This window comes from Semicossyphus pulcher, unplaced genomic scaffold (genome assembly GCF_022749685.1).
Source record: "Semicossyphus pulcher isolate SPU_LCO1_2020_fin unplaced genomic scaffold, fSemPul1.0.p SCAF_25, whole genome shotgun sequence".
Taxonomy (NCBI): Eukaryota; Metazoa; Chordata; class Actinopteri; order Labriformes; family Labridae; genus Semicossyphus; species Semicossyphus pulcher.
In genome coordinates this window covers 5,053,632-5,074,503 of record NW_027211699.1, presented here as the reverse complement: position 1 = coordinate 5,074,503, position 20,872 = coordinate 5,053,632, and the positions used below count along the sequence as shown (strand labels likewise).

General features: G+C 41.9%; 2 protein-coding genes across 2 annotated transcripts; one reads left to right on the top strand and one right to left on the bottom strand.

Moving 5' to 3' along the window:
* Window positions 1-177: 177 nt before the first annotated feature.
* Window positions 178-5,051, bottom strand: ptx4 (pentraxin 4, long). Its single transcript, XM_069676345.1, has 6 exons — window positions 4,926-5,051; window positions 2,650-2,828; window positions 1,619-2,316; window positions 1,438-1,549; window positions 1,223-1,341; window positions 178-1,134 (listed from the first exon to the last, which is right to left on the bottom strand). The coding sequence occupies exons 1-6, from the start codon at window positions 5,049-5,051 to the stop codon at window positions 437-439; spliced, it is 1,932 nt and encodes a 643-aa protein (XP_069532446.1). The 3' UTR covers window positions 178-436.
* A 2,218-nt stretch (window positions 5,052-7,269) lies between these two features.
* slc2a6 (solute carrier family 2 member 6) lies at window positions 7,270-15,138 on the top strand. Its single transcript, XM_069676048.1, has 8 exons — window positions 7,270-7,484; window positions 8,458-8,729; window positions 9,892-9,988; window positions 10,110-10,209; window positions 10,371-10,564; window positions 10,766-10,941; window positions 11,168-11,445; window positions 12,554-15,138. The coding sequence occupies exons 1-8, from the start codon at window positions 7,437-7,439 to the stop codon at window positions 12,880-12,882; spliced, it is 1,494 nt and encodes a 497-aa protein (XP_069532149.1). The 5' UTR covers window positions 7,270-7,436; the 3' UTR covers window positions 12,883-15,138.
* Window positions 15,139-20,872: the final 5,734 nt, after the last annotated feature.

Sequence of the window (20,872 nt, the reverse complement as noted above, 5' to 3'; positions counted from 1 at the left end):
TAACTCGTGACGTTTTGTAAGGGTCGCGTGCTGGGCCAAAAATATCTTTTAGGCGCGGTAGGTGCTGGGATTTGTAGTTTTATTGATTTTGGGCTGTGAATTGATAGCGTATGTTAGAAAATCAATAGGAAAAGTATTTTCTTACTGTTACACTTAGTTTTATTCAGAGAACTCAATACACAAAGGATGCAAACCATTTCCTGTTGCAAAAATCAAATCTAATGTTGGTGTTGCTGTCCAGACTTTCTAAAATCAATCTAGGTACAATCTAGATATGCCAAAAAAACAAGTTTGGGCTGCCATTAAGAATATAACAATGTCTATATACCCCAGGAATATGAAAAAATAGAATTAAAAAAGGAATTTAAAAAAGACAAACAACAATTAACATTCCCTGCAGTAAATATGTTTCAGAATAAAAGTCCTCTGTAACTTCTCACACACAGTGCTCTAAACATTCACATGCCACCTGCTGCACCTCCCCATGTAGCTCCTTTATGTCCTCCATGCCAAGTACCACCCCTCTGGGCACACCTCTACCTTCCGCTATACCCTCCACCTCTGAAGGACTCAACACCCGGTTCCACATCCTAAACCCTGCCACCTGCCCAGTGAACCCCTCTGCAGGGTCAAATCCTCCCCCAACAGTGTCCTGCTCCTGCCCCAGCACCACCGATCCTCCTCCAGGAACCTCCCAGTCCTTCCGGAAGTTAGAGCCTGAGGAGGTGAGGCGTCGGTCACTGTAATGCCAAAAACGACCTTGGATGGAGGACCAGAGGACACAGAGGTGGTGCCATTGAGCGTCCAGGAGCAACCGCGCAGGGAGGCGGCGATAGACAGGGTCTCCAATGACAAAGTCCAGGGAGTAAGAAGAAGAGACAGAAGGTAAGGAGGGATAGGAGGGGGAAGAAGAAGAGAAAGATTTGGATGAGACAGAGGAGTTGCGTCCATACAGGACTAACTGGTTGTCGTTATCGTCTGTGGCATAGGAGAGCAGCGTGCCGACATGCTGGGCCTCCACACGAAGCCATAAACACACAGAAAGTTCATGGAGGTTGGGGAGAGTCAGGGAGAAGGTCACGTAGTTCTCCACTGAGGCCGTGGGAAAGAACAGCATGGAGTCCACATTACAGACTGAGGGAGAGAGAAAATCTATTCAGTCTACTAGTCTTCAGATGTTTTGGTCAATGAAGAAATTGAACAGTGGTAGAACTTTACTTACTTGTTGCATCCTTTTTGGGAACTGGTCGTGCAGGGATCTTTTGCCTGACAGGAAGCTGGAGCAGGTTGTGGATCACTGAAGACTCTACTTTTGTGTTATTTTCCTGCTCCTCTTCTCCAACCCACCCACTCACCCTGGGCTGATAAGAGTCAGACCGAGGCTGAGGGAGAACTTCTGAAGCCTGCAGGTGTGGAGCGCCCAGACTAGTCCTGGTCTGTCTGTCACTGGTGGGTTTAGGGTGTGTTTGAGCCTGGGACAAGGGCTGCGACCAAGAATGATGCCTGTGGTGATATAACTGAGGCTGGGATCGTTGTTGATGTGGGGGCTGGATCTGGGCATGAAGATAAGGCCCATCTTGGCGAGACCGGAACTGCTCCTGCCGGATAGGGTAAGGCCTGGTCTTGGCCGGGACTTGGATCTGTGATTGGGGACTGTGGGGGTCAGGATGGGGCAGGTAATCTTTGGACTGTGCTTCGGGATTTGGATACTGGATTTGTGGATGAGACTCTGGCTGAGGTCTTGGCTTTTGGACCTTTGGGTGTTTAGGCTGGTTTGGTGTTCCCTGGTATTGATTGGGCTGTGTAGGATTTCTGCTCTCAACTGTGATCTTTGAATGATTATCAGTTTGGGAATAGCTGGTACCTTCATGTCCCGGTTGGGTTTGTCCATCCAAAATCCTTCCAGGCCTCCCTCTTCTATGTGTCTGGCTTCTCCTGCGTGGTGCATAGTATTTCTCAGATGTGGTGTAAGAGCTGAGGGGCTCTCCTGCCTTCCACAGCCCTCTGGCGTTCCCTCCATCATTAACCTGCAGGACCTCACCAAGCCGACCCTCTAGCTGGTTCACTCGTATTACCTGGTTTTTCAGGGATTCCTGCAACCCTTTCAGCCCAACGAGCAGCTCATCACGCTGGACCTGAAGGGCAGCCAGCCTTTCTTCTTGGTTCTGGAGTTCCAGGGTGAGGTTGGTAATGTCCTGAATGGGATCAAGCTTCTGTTTCTGGGCATGGCGGCGGCTTTCCCTCAGGTTCCTCTCCATCAAAGCCAGACGACCCTCTATCCGCTTACTCTTCTTCTCCAGCTTCCTAGCCCACTCTCTGAAAGGATAAAGACCATGACAATACTTTTGTTTCCTGTATTATTGTAGTTCAAAATGCATCTAGTGGTAAAATCAGGGCAGTGGCAACATTTGAACATTGTGCCTTCGCAACATTTTTGAGTATGAATCAACATTCTGTCTTTTTTTATGTGCAATGGTTGCCTAGGTCTAATTCCTCTCATTTTCTGAATGGGTTACACTGGTTGTACCTCAAACCTCATCTTCTGTCTGTTATTTTCATGATGCCTTTACTTGCCAAATACAGCCAGTAGGGATGTGTCTAAGATCAGCCCACCAAGCAGAGGTCACCGTACCCATGAATGTTTCTAACCTGAGACCTCCTATCTCCTGCCCCGTGTTCTGTTTCAGGTCTTTGAGGTCCTGTGACGTCTGCTGCCAGCGGTCACTCAAGGCCTGAACACGGCTCTCCAGCCCCCCTGAGGAGTTTCTGTTCTGGTTCAGGGCCAACATGTCCAAACGGGCCTGGGTCAATGCCTGGAACTGCTGGAACTAACACAGAAGAAAAGTGTTTTTTTCAGAAGCATTTCTGCAGCTGTTTGGTAACTGATTTGAAGAAAATTCTCCAAACCTCCAGATTCTTTAACAATTACAGGTGCAGTAGTTGAACCACCATTTCAGCAAAATGCAGTATGTTTACAAAATGACTGAGTACAGAAACAATAAAGGTGAGATAAAAAGGGATTAAGTTAAGCTTTTTGTTAAACTGTAAAAAACTGATATAGTTGCCTAAAACCTTAAGTATGCCTTTGAAGATAATTAGACTTAGACTTAGACTTAGACTCAACTTTACTGATCCCTTTGGGATGACTCCCTCTGGGAAATTCAGTCTCCAGCAGCTTATACAGTACAATACAATAGGAAAGAATCAGCACACAGAGGGTAAAAAATAAAGATCAAGATATATATATCTATCGATATATATATATATATATATAAAAAATACAAAATTAGATAACAAAATATATAAAATATACACTCTTAGAAAATGTACAAGTAAACAGTGGGTAGGTTATTGCACTGTGGTATTAGGTTATTGCACTGTGGTGAGAGATTATTGCACATTGACAGATTTTTATTGCACATATGACCCTTTGAGAAATAAATAAGGGTCATATGTGCAATAAAAATCTGTCAATGTGTAATTATCATTGTCAACAACCTTAAATAAAAACTTAAGCTGCTCTAGATGTGTTGAACTAATAAACTAATTTGGAAAATAAATCTTTAACTTAATATAATTAAAATGTCATATCAAAGCTAGGGTAGGCAACTTATTTTAGAAGCATTCTCTGCTGTATTTGTTGACATTCAACTATGCTAAAGCTAGCAACTAGTATAACAGATAGATACAGTTAGGGATAACAATGCTAACGTTGCTCTCTTGTAAATTGTACTACTACTAATGCTAATATATAGTTTACTATTGCTTGTTTCTCCAAAGTCATCTACCAATGCTTCAAGGTAGTTAAGACAAATCATGTGAGTTTTGTGGGATCAGAGGCTGCAGAGACAGCAGCTAAAGTCTGTTTTATGCTAACCCTACATTTGCGAAACTCGAGTGCCCTTCTTTTTCCCTTTCACCCAGGAAACTGCTGTTCATGTCCTTTACATAAGTCCACGTTTATGTATTATTATTTGTCCCAAACCAATATCTTTTCCTTTACATTACAAAGCTTTGGTTGCTTACCCAGAACTAAACTAGCGTTAGCAAAAAGGCTATCTCAACAGCTAGCCTTAAGTAGTCAACGCTGTTTATTTTTCTTCCCTCCATTTCTTAGTTCTTGATAATTTTATATGTTGTCTGGTGTAGTAAAACAGAGGTCAGAAAGTCATAATCTGGCATTAACTACATCATGGCTAGTTAAAGTCGAGCTGAAACGGCATTTCGATAGTATCTAGCTTCCGTATCGTGACGTATTTCCGAGTGAAACAGGACGTGCAGGCGGGACATATCATTAGAGGGATGTGATTTGATCGTTGAGAAGTGAAGAGAAAAAATTATCGGATTTTGATATAAGAATACGAAGAAATTGATTTTCTGTATTTTTTTTGGATTATATTGTCAAATAGATGCACAATATTACCGGTGATGATTAAAATGACATTTTTCATTTCACCTTGACTTTAATGTGTTTAGGCAGTTTTATGTTCATCATGCTAAAGCGCTTCCATGAGATAAAATAGACTTTGTATTCAAAGTCTCCCCCATAGTTTTCTGGCTGTTTTTTTAGTGAAATATGTGTGTGGTTTTAATGTACAAACTTTTACTTGCAGATTTAAGGGATTAATACGAAGATGAAGTGCAGCAGAGTTGCAAGATGTTCCACACATTTGTGCTGATAGAGAATAGGGTATGGTTTAATTTCTACTTCTCTTCCAATGTAATATAAACACAAATAATATAAGCTATAGAAATAAGAAGTCAACTGCAGAGAGACACATTTGCACACTTTAGTTATGATATTCCAGCTCATTAAGGTTGCAGTCGAGCTAACTGTTAATTGACAAAGGCACTAACAGATGCTGTTGTATCTGCTTGTTGAATAGTTTTGCATTATTCGAATAACAAGTCTAATTCAAGCCTACCTGTTCAGTAAGTCTTCGCAGTTTCTGGGACACAGGATCAACTCCCTGCACCTTACCAGGCTGAATATGTAGCAGACTCAAGAGGACCAGGATCAGCTGCCGGAGGCCGGTCTTGAAGCAGCCCATGATGCGATGGAGCTGGGATAGATGCAGCTAGGAACCTAAGTCCCTGTCTGGTGTGTGTGGAGGTGAAGGAAGAAATAGAGACGAGAAGGACATAGCTAAAAAGGGCAGGTCCTCCTCTACACACTGAACACAATTAACAGATACATGCACACAACACACACCAAAGCACTCCCACAACCTTGGACGGGAACACATTTTCCATTTTCCACAACATCATTGGGGAGCGGAGAGGAAATGCAGATGGATTTAACAGGTGGTCAGCTTCTGTCTGCCTCTCGCTCACTCTGCTGCACATATGAGCACAAAGAAAAGAGAAGGCTAAATAAAAACTAGCCAACTCATGCTAACGGTTTATTAAAGTGTGGCATAATGGAAGAACATCACTGCACCAGTTTCACTGATGGTAAAGTGCAAAGAAAGATGTCGCTCTGCACTCACTGCTCTGTTTTCTCTCCACTATAACCCCAATTAACATATGAATAAATGTACTATTCTTTTTGTGTGTAACACTCTATGTTAATGTTCACATATACACCCCTAAATAGGTGTTTATTAGCATGTAAAACAGTAGTATATTGGCACATTATAAAGCCCTTATTTTTCATCAATAACCTCCTACTTACTGCCTGTTCATCATAAGTAAGGAAGTTGTTGTTCCTGAAATACAACCCTAATATGCTTTGTTCAGTAGGTGAGTCTCCAAATTCACACATGTACTGCACTCCGGGGGGGCTGCATGTATAAACGCAAACAGCCAAATAATTTCATGCAGACTTTTTCTGCAAGAAAAGAAGAGGTGTGTTGGGGTGAGTCGATGAATAAACACAGCAGGTAATAGTCAGGAATATTCACTGAGAGCGAATGGGCAGAGTAACAAAGTTTATGTCATGCAACCGGTGCGAGACCAAGAAGAGCGGCACATAACAAGATGATTAAAAACATCTGAGGTTGAAGAAGAAGGATCATTTACGAGATGACAGTTGCAAAGATGTCTGCAAATTGGAGAGATGAAGAGATTCGGGTGCTTCTGGCTGTGAGGGCCAACGCCGAATTTGTTGGCCAGTTGGAGGAAATTGCCAGGAGTGCGTGTGTAAAAAGGTTCTCAAGATTTGTATGGGAGGCAGAAGCGTTAATCATCAGGCCCCTCTCCTGTTGAATCTTTCAGTTTGGGTCAGGGATGCAGACACCCACTCAAGTTTCAAGGCTTGAAACTGTAGCACAGGCGCGGACCAGCCGCTGGTTGTGCTGCTATAGGCTTAAACTGCAAGGGGACTTGATACACAGAGCTCCTGTCTCTCCCTCTCTATATGTACGCATGTTCCATGAATGCAACTTTACCTGGGAGTTTTGTGCTCTCTTGCCTCGCAGGCTCCCGGGGATGATTGTTGCGGACCACCTGCTATACCGTGGGCCTGCTTTATCCCAATTGCTACAACTCCTATAATAAGTTTTATTATACTTATTATGGCTATTATTGCTAATATGTTTGGCGACTATAAGTCTGTATTATCTGTTGTTATTGTTGTCTTTATGTCTCCCTGTCATCTTGCCAGTCTGTCTCTCCCCCTTTCCCTGTTTGATGATGGCTGTTCATAAATGAGTGTGGTTCTTCTTGACGTTTTCCCTCGCCACCGCTGCAAAGTGTTTGCTCATGGTGGATTAATGTTGGGTCTCTGTAAATTAAGAGAACAGTCTGGACCTGCTTTATGTGTAAAACCAATCATGAGATAACTTTTGTTTTGCACTATATAGATAGAAATTGATTGACTTCCATCAGTCTAAAAAGTGCGTATGCTTTGATTTGTGTTTGTGTTTTTTTGCACTTGTGTCTGAGTGATGCCAAACCTGCAGTAAATCTAATGATGCGTGGGCGGATGGAGAAGCAGCCCGTACTTTCCCCCCTTCCTCCTAAGTCAACTAGCAGGCGGATCTCGCTCTCTTCTTCTTCTGCTTTCTCTGTGACCGACCCAATCCCGGACTCACCTTGATCTCACCCTTCTGCTTTCTGCTCATGGGCAGGTTGCAACACTGCAAAAAAAGCCAGTATGTGTCAGCATTAAGTGTTTTGAAATTCATTGTAGATACATCTGAATTAGTTGAGTCATTAGTCTGTGACTCCACATGCATAAATATCATCAAAGGTTTTTGGTTTCAGTTTCGTTCTGACTACTTGACATGTAGGCACTAAGGTCAGGATTATCTCTCAGGCAAGCTGAATCATTTTTATCTTGAACCGGCGTGTTTGCACTTGTCCTCCCGGTTTGTAAAGAACAATTGTCAGAAGTCGTATGGAACAGGATGGACTTTGAAGGCGGCATTTTTTGACTTCACTCGTCTTTGTGAGGAGAACAAATATTTTGATTCAGAGAGCTGTCTGCTGCAGACATGGATGAAGAAACCCCACTGCTGAACCCAAGCCCACCTGAATCCAGGGTAGGAAACTCTTTCACTTGGTTTCACAATGATGCTTCTGACTCATCTTTAGTTTTATTTTGATTTGAGATCAGTTTAATACAAAAAAATGTAGCTGTTTTTGTGTCCTAAAACTCTCTGCTGAATCGCCCCAGGGAAAGTTTATGTAGCTGATGAATTTTTTCCACAAGGAAAGCATTTTTTTTCTGTGCACTTGACGCAGCAGCTTGCTCAGCCATGTTTTTTAATGTTTGAATTCATTGCAATGAATTAAGAAAGTTTTTGTTAGTTAAACCAGCACACGAGATCTAAGGAAGGAGATAAGAGGCAGACTATCAGGCAGTGCGATGAGCACAAACTGGCAACTAAACAATTAAGGAAAGAGTGAGGTATATATGGAGTGAGACTGATTAGTGAATTGGAAACAGGTGTGCAGGGGTCGGGGTGGTCAGGACTCTGACTGGCTTATTAGATTAGAACAGCGTTCAGGTGTGTGGATGGAAAAAGGAGGGAAGGTCTGAGGGTGGAGAGGTGGAGAATAGCAGAGGCGCTTGGGAAGTGGGAAAGCTATCTGATTAGATAAGAGGCATTCCTTGAGTGCAGATATAGAGAACAACATCACTGGGACTTTTCACTCTGTGTATCACTCTGCCACAGCCAGGGGTTCTGAATACTGTTAATTAACATCACAGCAGACTGTATGTCAAGATTGAAGATCGTAGGGTTCCTCTCTGTGTGGGTTTCCTCCAGATACCCTGGCTTGCAGATGTGAAAGTGAGTGTGAAAGGTTGCATGTCTATGTGTCAGCACTTTGATTGACTGGTGACATGTCCAGGGTGTACCAATGACAGCTGGGATAAGCTCCAGCCCCCGCACAACCGCTGAACATAGTAAGCGGTACAGATAGATATATAGATGGATGTTTTTTTCCCCCTTTTCAGTATCCGTGTAGCTGACCTCTGAGTTTTATCTTGTCCACATCCATCCACCACAGATCAGTAACTCCAAACTGTTCCTCGCCGTGTTTGCCGCCGTCTTGGGAAACTTCAACTTCGGTTACTCCCTGGTCTACTCGTCCCCGGTCCTGCCGAAGCTCCAGAGCCCCGATGCGGACCCTCGGCTCAGGATGGACACTGAGCAGGCCGCCTGGTTCGGTTCAATCTTCACGCTGGGCGCAGCCGCCGGGGGGCTGGGAGCCATGCTGCTCAACGACATGATTGGACGGAAGCTGAGCATCATGGTGTCAGCTGTGCCGTCGACTATCGGGTGGGTCAACATTTTACTTTAAAACTTACTCAAGTATTTCTTTGTCGTGCCGTTAATACTTCTACTCCATTTACATGACTCATTTAAGGCTCTCAAACCAATTTAAATCAATCAGACATCTCGTTAATGAGCTCTTTTTGTCATTAAATTCTATGTTGTAACAACAATGGTAGCAGGATAGGTGGGATACCTCGCCCAACGTTAGAATTTGGAACCAGCTTCAACAGCATGCTTATACTTTAAGGCATCTGTATTCACAAATCAAGACTGACAGCATTCTCTCTGCATAATACTTTCACTTTTGATACTTAAATTGTTTGGATATTACTCAAAGAGTTTTCCCCTGTGTGCTGCATGCGTAGATATACAGGGCTGTTGTGCGGAGTAAGGGCCTGTGTCCACTTACGGCGTTTTATGCAACTACACACTCAATTTCAGACCGCTTTTCACCGGCGCTTACTGTTGCTAGGTTACGAAAGTTGTCTGGCGGCACTTCCGCTTCCCGCTTAAATTGCTTTGTTTGCTTACTATTTGCTTTTATTCAAGGAACTGTAAAAACAATGGAAAGGAATCGTATGCTGGCGTTAGCAGCAGCTCTACACCTGGAACCCTCAAAAAAACCAAACAATTACTTCTCCTCCGCCATTGTTGTTGACAAAGTTGATATCTGAAGTCCCGCCACTTCTTGATTTTGACTGGTTAGTGAGGGAGAAGTGACTGATGAAAAAAGTGAGGACGCTGAGCACTGAATAAGCTGAACTGTATTGGTTTTGCATAGAAAATAGGCGCTACGAGCTCAAAAAAACACTGATAGTGGACACAAGCCCTTAAAAAAAGTGCTGAGGGAAAAGGCTGTCTGACGCCAAGGTAAAGCAATGACAAATAAATAAAATACAGCGTAAACTTAAACTGAAATATTTCTTTATATGTAGGACTTTTTAAAAGGCGTGGTACTCATGACCCCGTCTGCAGCGGTGCTAAGCTTAGCTTCCGTGTAGGAACTACAGCTGGCTTCTCTACAGTGTGTAGTATCTCATACAACCCCACTTCCCCACTTCAAAAACCTGAACTATCCCTTTAATATAAAAAAAAATAAACAGGATATTTGCTGGTAAGAAAACTGTGAATGAGTCTGAAAGTACCTGTGTGTCTGTGTGTTTAGATACATGCTGATGGGAGGGGCCGTGAACGTGTGGATGCTCCAAGTGGGCCGTTTCCTCACGGGCGTTGCTGGAGGGATGACCGCAGCATCCATTCCTGTAAGTTACCATGGTTACAAATACTTTCATTAACCTATTTAAGCAAGTTGTTTAGTCCAAATTAGCCATTTTCCATAAAAGAGTGTGATGTGATAATCATGTGTTTGTGTCTTTTATGCAGGTTTACATCTCAGAGATCTCCCACAAAGCAGTGAGAGGAGCTCTGGGCTCCTGCCCTCAGATAACAGCTGTGTTTGGGGCCCTGGCGCTCTACGCTCTGAGTAGGGACATACTTATACTAACAGATCCCTGAAAACATGCAAAAATCGATAAAAGCCTTAATATACCAGAATGCAATAAGCTAAAAGAAAAGTGAAAAGCGCAAGTCTCACTTTTTCCCTGACCTTACTACCTCCTTATATCTTTAACATGTGATGCGCAGGTCTGGTGGTACCGTGGCGGTGGCTGGCAGTAGCAGGGGAACTGCCGGCTTTGTTGATGGTTGTGCTGCTGGTGTTCATGCCCCGCTCCCCCAGGAGGCTCCTCTCTCTGGGCAGAGAGCAGCAGGCTGAGAAGGCCCTCCGCTGGCTGAGGGGGAAACACTACGACACACACATCGAGCTCAGTGACATAAAGGTAAAACAACACACACTTCCAGCTCAGTGCCAAACAGGTAAAAGGGAACAGCTACAATAAAAGGATTTAATGGACGTATATAAGTGTACAAGTGTTTCCAATAAGAAGTTAAAGAGGGCACAATTGATTGATTTACATATCTATATTAGAAAAAGATAGATACAGAGGATAACACGTGTGTTTGTGTGTCTCCCCATGCAGCGCAGCATCAACACACAGGGCAGAGTCACATTGGCTGATCTGGCCAAACCTGTCTACTACAAACCGATCTTGATCTCAGTGGTGATGCGTTTCCTGCAGCAGATGACGGGCATCACACCCATCTTGGTCTACCTGGAGTCCATCTTTGCCAAAAGCGCCGTGTCCCTGGAGCCCAAGTAGGACATCTGTTCTTCATATCTGTATTTATTATCATGTATTCAGATATGTATTCCTCTTTTTGCCTCTTGATTTTGGTCTCTTGTAGATTTTGCTGTTTAAAGAAGTATGTTTTGTCCACCTGTCGAGCTGCTAATCATCAATTATCATGAGTTAATGATTTCAATGAGAAATATTTGATGACAAATCTTGATCACAAACCGGCCCCTGTTTTGTGTCTGTCAGGTACGATGCTGCCCTCGTGGGTGCAGTCCGTCTCTTCTCTGTTGCTGTGGCAGCCAGTTTGATGGACAAGGCGGGCCGTAAAGCCCTGCTGTACACGTCCAGCATGCTGATGTTCCTGTCCACCCTGACTCTGACCATGATCTCTCACACCACAGCTTGCCCTCCAGGCCCCGCCCCTCCTAACGGCACTCTTAGTGCTGACTACATCTCCCATAATGCTGTTGGAAACACTGCAGCAGGCCTCCTGCCTCTCATCAGCACCATGGTGTTCATATTCGGTGAGTCACTCATTCTGCCTAAACTAATTGCACCTTTTTTTTTTTGCTCACGGTAGCAGCGAGGCTCTATCGCTAGGAGCGATCCCAGCTGGCATAGGGCGAGGTGGGGGGTGACTGATGGCCAGCCAATCACAGGGCTGACACATAGAAACTCACAATCACATCTACAGGCAATTAGAGTCACCAATTAACCTTTGCTGGGGATTTGGGGACAATGGCATGGCTGGTTAGCTAGCTAGCCTTGTTGTTATATATACTATCAGATTACATTCACTTTATGTTAACTGTAGCTAAAGAAATTCCCTTTAAATCTTGCAAGCATACCATTAGCTTTCTGGCTCTTAGCTGAGTAGAAGCGCTCCATGAGCTGTGCCGCAGATTAGAAATATTTCCCGTATGCTACGTCCTAGCTAGTAGCTACGAGCATGTCTTTGGACCGTGGGAGGAAGCTGGAGTACCTGGAGGGAACCCGTTAAAGCGCAGGGAGAACATACACACTCCACACAGTAAGGCCCCCGACAGTGCACCACCGTGCCACCCCCATAGTAAATATACCTGCTGAAAACAAGCAGCTGTGTCATTGTTAGCATTGCTAACACTTTTAGCTCATAGTATAGCTCTGCTAGTGCGGCGATAGAGTCTTGATTTTGGTTGATTGCCGTTCACACTGTCCAGGTACAAAGAAACAATCACTTTCAAACACATTGTGAACCTTTGACTCAGTTGTTGTGTGACGATTTGAACCAGTCAGGCCTGTGTTTTTATATTTAACGAACATTTGCTGTTTGCTGTCAATTATCTTTTGTTTGTTCCCAACAAGTTAGGACCTGTTATGCCTTCGGGTCATTGTGTTAAACTGAACTCTCAAAGCGTTATTAACTGTCAGTTACTTGTCATTCTTCTCACAATCACACACTCATAAACAATGTGTTCAGGGCTGTTGTTGTAAATTGTTTCAACCACTGTCTCACGCCTTGCTAAATAAGAAACCTCCCACATCACAGGACAGTGTGACCATGCCCTAACGAAGCGACATCCATGACTTTTGTGTCCTTTATTGTGCTGTGACATCATCTTCTTAGTCATCACATTGTTGGTTGTCTCCTAGGATACGCCTTGGGATGGGGCCCGATCACATGGTTGCTGATGTCAGAGGTGTTGCCGCTGGTTGCCCGGGGCGTGGCCTCAGGTCTGTGTGTGGCTGTCAGCTGGTTGACGGCCTTCATGCTCACCCACGTATTCACACACCTGGTGGACAAGTACGGCCTGTACGTGCCCTACCTGTGTTTCACGGTGGTGTGTGTGCTGTGTCTGCTGTTCAACGCCGTGTGCATACCAGAGACTCGCGGCCGATCGCTGGAGGAAATTGAGAACTATTTCAGGACGGGCCGTACGTTCACCATCAGCAGGAGTCGATCCGCTACACGGACAAGCTGAAAAAAGCAGCTCCTCCCACAATGTAGATCTAAAACAGGGTGATTTTTTAATCAGATATCAATTAAAGGGTCTAACGGTTTAAGGTGCATGTTGTGCAGCGTTAACTACAGACAGTTACACATCTAAGTATATACATCTATGTATCTACATCTATATGTAACATTTTATCATTACATAAGTCACTAAAGTTCATGGTTGTCTGTCAAACAGTTTAGAGAGTTTAAAATTTAAAAAACTGACAAGACTCAGAGATTATTAGTAAAGGGGTTTGATTGTGTCATGCACTAAACACTGCATTCAATGCTTTTATCAAGCTGTTTATTTATGTTTAAGGGGCTTAATTTGAACTGAAAATGATTCAGAATGAGAATGATTCATTTGTTCTGTGCAGAAGTAAAAACAAGGAATTAGTTTATTAGCAACAAGAGTTTCCCCTGCATGACTCTGTCTGACTGGCTGGTGATATCTAATGGGTGCAAGTTTGAGTTTTAGGAAGTGCGGCTGAGTTATATTTAAAGAAAGTTGGGTTACTATTTTGTTACATAATTTGTTATGCAAGCTGGAAAACATTATAACTATAAATAAAGGAATGAACATAATCCTAATTTCTTTTAGTCTTACTGTATTTAATAAATAATTTGACATGAAAAATTTGACAACAAAACATCAGCTAAAAAAATCTAAATGTACTTGAAATATATGAGGAAAATAAATAATATTAAAAGTGTTTTGAACAAAAGATAAGCCGCTCTTTGTGAAGATAACTGACTGACCGCCTCGTCTCGGTCTAGAAAACAGGACAGGAAGTGATGCTGCTCAGCAGGCCAGGTCGCATGCCGCAGAGAGCACACAGTGTCATAGGTTTGAGTCTGACTCACAGCCAGTGAGGCACTGCTGCCCCATCCTCCCAGTTTAATTCTAAAGTTATAGATGCTTTCCTCATTAAAAAATGTGTTAATTTTTATATAAAAGTGATAACAGATCTAACAAACCAAAATCTATATAAACAACTAATAAGCTTTATTTTCTAGTAGCGAATGAAAGTAGGTAATGCTAGATAGATAGGTACAAATACTGGTGATTGATATAAGTATCCACCTTCAAAATGTGTACACCTCTCTGACACGGCCTTTTGTGATAACATCAGGTGCTGCTGTTCAGAGAGGGGATTGACCCAATAGTACAGAGATAATTATAAGCTTACACTGGTATGCAAATCTGTGTTGTCTGTACCATGCTCAATTAACATGCCAAGTTTAGCAAAGAAGGGATGGCACAACTCCGGTTTCGATATGTAGGTGCCTGTGTGTGTGTGTGTGTGTGTGTGTGTGTTTCCTCGTTAGCCACACCTTACTAAAGCGGTGATTTTATTGGTAACAGACAAGAGGAAATAAAGCTTCAATACAACATTAGCGCAGGGCTAGTAAGCTAGTAAAGCCTGTGTAAAACAGTCAAATGATTAGTCGCACTAATGACTTGCCATTAGCATGGTTTGAGTTTGGCCGTGTTGCTAGTAGCCTCTATAGCTGTTCAAGGGACAGTGTTGATCTGCCTCTTCGTTAGTTTGTGCCCAGACAAATGTTTAAGGAAATCTACCCTTCATATTATCTTTAGGTAATCATTACTTATCATTTTTTTGTAAGTATTGATTTATCGTTTCATAGAATTCGGTTTTCTTACAGAAGTTTGCTGCTAACCAAGCTATTCACAACATTAGCTGTCTGGAGCTACCAACATGCTAACAACTTCAAGCTAGTCACTTCTGGGTAAATAACTGGTTTTGTAAATAGACAAATTTGTTTCATTCTGTTGTCATTTTCAGCTGTAACATTTTGACATTGCACTTTAACAGGGTGGTTTAATTTATCTAACTGTTTCTGTTATGCTTAATTTATTTGCCGTGTCACCTTGCTAATGCCTATGCTAACCAAACATAACAGCGACATCTCAATGACCATAAACACAATCTTCAACCCTAAATCGAGTAACATTAGCCTAGTTAACTTCTCTCCCGCATTGAGTGGTCTGAAGCCCCAATGAGGAGACTGTTTAAATTAAAACATAAAACAAACATAAATGATATTATCATGTTTATGACGTTTTGATTATTTGCCTCTCTTTAAAAAAGTCAGTCAACTATTTCTTTGTGCCCTCTTCTTCACCAATGTTGTAATGCTTTATTATTTTTTCAACTGGTACTTAATATGGATGAAAAATTTACCTATGTGTATGTTTATAAGATTAGACCGAGACCAATAAAAGAACACATTTATAAAATTGACTCAATAACTTCTGTGCGTTGTTGAACTTGTCCTTAACATCAGGAAACTTTTAATCAGCTCGTTAGACAGGACACATACCTCGAATCATTGCAGTAATAGCTAAAGGTGATTACTCATTAACACACACACAAGATAAGGTTGGTGTGGCAGATAAGCGTCTCTCAAGGTGACTGCACCTGTATGTGTGCATGTACAGTAAAACACACATATTTAAAGCACAAGTAAAACTAAAACTAAAACTAAAAATGATTGTTGATTTATTTATTTAACAATAAAAATGAAAAGATGGTTCCAGCAACATCAGGACAAACAGTCACTGGAAGATCATAATTTGTAAGATTGAATGTGTTAGTATCATAAATGTCTTGTTAAACACCAACTATTTAACAATGAAATACAGTCCTCATAGTGCAAAATGTGTTTAAAGAAGAAAGATAAAAGCTGGTAAGACAAACTGATAGTAAAGGTTCAGAGATACATCCAGAGGCAAAGACATCAGGTGGATCGAAACACTGAAAGTTGCAGTTGCTCAGTATTTATATACCTGCTGAGTCAGAGGCTATTTTTATGTTTCTGATTGTACCTCCCACCTACCTTCCTTCACCTCCCTTTCTACATTACTTCCTCACTACCTGTCTATACTGCCTTTAGTGGTTGACTTTTTATTTTTTGCTGTCTTGGATGTAATAAATCATCATAATGTACTATGACACAAGGTGAAACTTCACATAGAGTTATGGCCGGTTAACTGTATGGGACTTAAATATATTGTCTCCCTTTACCTAACAGTGTAGTCATTAATAATCATTTGTTTATAAGTGTTTTAAATACTTCCTATGACTTCATGACAAATAACTCAAGTTGTTTTGTGCGGCGTTTGACATGCAACATTTTTATTCATTTATTTATTTATTTTTTAAATAATATTTTATTTTTATTTTTCATATTATCAATGACAAAAACAAAAACACACACCGTCCCTATGCTAAGACAAGACTGGAAAACAAAACTCCACACACAAATGTTACAAAACAAAACCCAAATAACACTCGCATACACAAAAAACAAAATTAAATCAATATAATTCACATATACCCGACACTCCACACCCACAAGCTCAACCTCAGTTTTCATCTGTTCCACTTAAATAAACTATGACAGCCGAAGGGTTAAAAAACAAATGACCAATTTTACAACTCAAATACTATTCCTCTCTTGTGAGTACACCTTCCAAAAATCCCAAACTGAAATGAAATCTTTCATCCAAAGAAAGGAAAAATAAATAAATAAATGAATTCATCCAGTTCATGTATCGTCTATTAAATTCCCCTTTGTGACGACAATCCGTCTTAGAAACCAGAAGAAGTAAAGGAAAGGAAACACATAACCCAGCCTAAAAAAACTAAAAAGCATAACCAGGCTGCTGTAGACTAAGAGCATATATTATTTTTCCCCAGACCTTTTCAAATTTGTTATTCTTTTCAGTGGCTATTGTCTCTTCTCAGTTCAGATAATAATCCATTTCTTTACTCCAGTGTTTAAATAGAGGAGAAGATGTAGATTTCCAGTGTTTTAAAATAAGTTTCTTAAATATAATTGATGAGAAAAGAATAAACCAGCTTTGTGGATACCGTTCATCGTCCTGGGAGGTTATGTGAAAAATGCAAATGGATGGATTGAAATTAATTTTAACCCCCAGTGCCTCTGATAACTTATGCTCTCTTTCATACCAAACGTTATTAATTATATTACATTCCCAAAATGAATGAATCTGTTAATCACATGCAACATTTTTTTAAATTAATTATGTATATGGCTTGTGGAAAATTGTTCCTGCTGTATCTATGTTTTGCAAGATGACTTACAGATTATAACTTATGAGTAGTCAATTTTGAGCACAATGTTTTTCCTATTGGGTAATATTGCCAAAATCAGTTTTTCTCTGGCATTTAAAAGGATATAAGAATAGACAATTTCTCCCCTCTGTAATCATTCACATTAACAAGTCACTATGCAACTAGCTTTAGCGCTTTAAGAGAGACCAATAACTAATTTTGAATTGTGTTGATAACCCATCAGACTCATTGTTGGTCTTTTTACCTACAGCTGTGGTTTCAAATGGATAACCCTAATTATGCCTTTATTGGATTAGACAGTGGATGTAGAGAGTGGGGATGCCCTGCAGCAAAGAGCCCAGGGTCGAAGTTGAACCCGGAGCAGCTGCGTGCCTCTGAAAATGGGGCCTCAGAATAATTGGACATGGGAAATTAATTCTTAGCATTTACATCAGTATCTGCATTAAAAATGTGTCAGCGCTACTGAAGGGATAAGGGAAGAACCGCTGCCCTGTGACTGGATAAAAATGTTCCAGTTTATACAAAAACATCCGAGCACACACCACAGCCCTTTAAGGAATGTAAAACTCTGGAGGGATCGGTCTGATCTCGGGAATGTCGTCAATCAGGACCTTCAGAACACACACTCACACAGACAGACGACACACACACACAGACATGCACACACCTCCACCTAACCCAGTTGACATCACAGAGGCAACACCCCACACTCTCGCACACACCTTTGATACTGAGGATCCTCAAGCATGGCTGTTTTGGGGTGAAAGACAATTAGAAAAGATCTTTTTCATATTTAAAGTTCATAAATTACAGTTTCGAAATGTACTCGTGCAGCACTAATCTGTAATGATTAAATGTCCAAAAATGTCAGTCGGGCTGATCCCATCTGCTTTCAGCAATTGACTCAAGGGTGATTCAAATCCCTACGCGTGAGTTATTTTACAGCATTCCTCAACAAACCTGTAAGGTGTGCTTAGGCAAGACACTCAACCCCCCAGCAGCACTCTGTGATCCAGTGACCAACTGTACAAAAATGTGGTTGAACTGGCCTGCGCCCAGCTGACTGACAGAAAATGCAAAACTTCCCAGTCATCTTTTGAGCGGAAATGTAGTTTGCAGCACCAAGAGATACCGTGGCTAATATTGAATCTCTGCTGGTTGACTGACGACTGGTCTGAACCAAAGAAATAATTTGAATTGTTGTGTCCAACTTGTTTTGTACATATAACACAAACATAAAATATATATGCTAATCAGTAGGCATTACTGATGCTGGTTGGAGGGTTTCACACTTTTAGACAGAGTCGAGTTAGCTGTTTCCACCTTATCTACACTTTATGCCAAGTCCAAGCTTCCCTGTCAAAAAGCCTTAATGAAAATCTCTGAGTGGACCGAAGCTACTCTCAAAAACACTATCCATCCATTATCTATACCGTGTATCCTGTTCAGGGTTGTGGGGGGCCAAAGCCTATCCCAGCTGTCACTGGGGACGAGGGGCAGGGTACACCCTGGACTGATCACCAGTCAATCACAGGGCTGACACATATAGACAGACAGACAACCACACCTACAGAAAAATTTTAGAGTCACCAATCAACCTAACAAGCATATCTTTGGACTGCCCGAGGAAGCTGGAGTACCTGAGACGGGGAGAGCATACCAACTCCACACAGAATGGCCCCCGCCGGCCAAACCAGGTTTTAAACTTTCTAGCCGTGAGGCGACACTTAAAATGCTTTTAAAAAGCCTGCCATCGGCCAATCTTAGGTAAACGGTCCCAGGGCGCAAGACCTTCTGTCGCTGACCTCCAGCACCTGCACCACCTCTCTACACTTGCCAGGATCTTTCTTCCCCCTTCTTCACAAGCACATTCGAGGATGCCTGCGCCCAGCTTACCTCCACAACTCTCCCCAAAAAAGTTCCTTGATTCTAAACTGCGGTTTTTCACCCATAAACTTTACCCTGTCTACAGCTCATCCTCCTGATCATCTATTTTTCTCCATCCTTCTCCACTTTCCGCTACTCTACAAACTACAGATCAATGGAAATTGCACAAATCTAGCTCTCCTTATCATGTCTTCCATTCACCAAACACCTGCTGACAAGTTCCTTGACATACCTTGACAATTGACCTTGACATTGCCTTTATGAAACTTGCCAAGACAACAATTTCAAAGCTCTCCTATTCCCCACTGACTTCAACTTCTGACATTTTGATGTCCACCGACGAGATGCATATTACTTACTGCTAGGCTCACTTTTGATGGCAAAGCCGCCTAGAATTCCTCTACACCCCGTAAATAGCCCTCTACCAGATCCTGTCTAAAAACCATAAGAATCCAACTCTCATCCAGAGGAAGGGAATCAGCCTTTCAGTCCTCAATTTCCTCCATGCACCATGCCGCACCTTCTGCCAGCTGCTCTCCCTATCTAGATAACCTCCGCTTCGCCCTACACATTTTCCCCAAGGCTACATTTTGTACTTGCAATCAATCCGTACACTTATCTGGTTCCTTCTGCAGATTTTGGGGATACTACAATTGGAGTTGGTTTGCAGAAACCGACATGACAGCATTACTACCATATCCAGCACTGAGGTTCAACCTGTGAATCCTGATTACTGACTCCCACAACTCCCTCACTGAAAGCCTTTTACAGCCAACCCTCCTGTATTATTTGTCACTTTGAAACAGTCAACAGAAATATATGATGCTGTTGATGTTGTGGTCCTTCCAGAAGCAGGACCACAGCTTAACCATGCCTCTTCCCGCATTCCTATTAATACCCAACAAACCCCTGTCTGGTCATTGGCACTCACATTTGACACCACCCTCTCCCAGCCTGTTTTTATTCTCTTTCTTCCTATCCAAATTCTTCTCTGTAGGGTCCTGAGTTGTTTGGTCTTGCCCAGGTAGTGCAGCGAATTTCCAACCAAAGCTTCAACACAAACGAGACAATCTTTGTCAATAATCCATCCATCCATTATCTAAACCGCTGATCCTGTTCAGGGTCACGGATTGGCTGGAGCAATGGGCAGTTTAGAGTCACCAATGAACCTAACGAGTTTGCTTTGGACTGTGGGAGGAAGCTGGAATACCCGGAAGGATGCACAGGGAGAACATGCAAACTCCACACTGAAAAGTTCCCTACACCTGAACTGGGATTTGAACCTTCTAGGTTCCTGGTGCTAACCACTGCACCACCATGCAGCACTTTTTCAATAATAAATTGTTTAAATAGTTTTGTTTCTTATAAGTGAAGTACGTTTTCCAGCTCGGAGATCCCTGATCATACTGCTTCACTTTTTATTGTAATACCGCGATGACTGTTACATAATTCTTCACCAAATCATGCAGAACAGTTAAAAACCTTTGCAGACAAATTTGACTTAAAAATGCATTTGCTCTAATTTGTCTCGTGCTGTAAATTATACACTATGTACTTCCAACTTTGGGCCCAGCCACAGCTGTGGCTCAGTGGTAGAGTTGGTCGTCTCTCAATTGCAAGCTTGGTGGTTCGATCCCTGACTGCTACAGTCACATGTCGAAGTGTCCTCGGCAAGACACTGAACCCCAAATTGCTCCCCAGTGGCATAGCCATGAATAGATCTGATCGGAGATTGGCACTTATTTATTTAGCATTTTAGTCTATTTTAGTGATTCAGTTATATTCGTTTAGTGTTTTTATTCTCTTATTTCAGTGTTTAATTACTTCACTCTAGTTTTAATTTTCTTAAATCATTATTTATTTATTTATTTGTAGTGTTTTATAATCTTATTCTAGTTTATTTTTATGGATAACCTTTTAATGTTTTATTATCTTATTTATGTTCACCATATGTTAAACATTTTT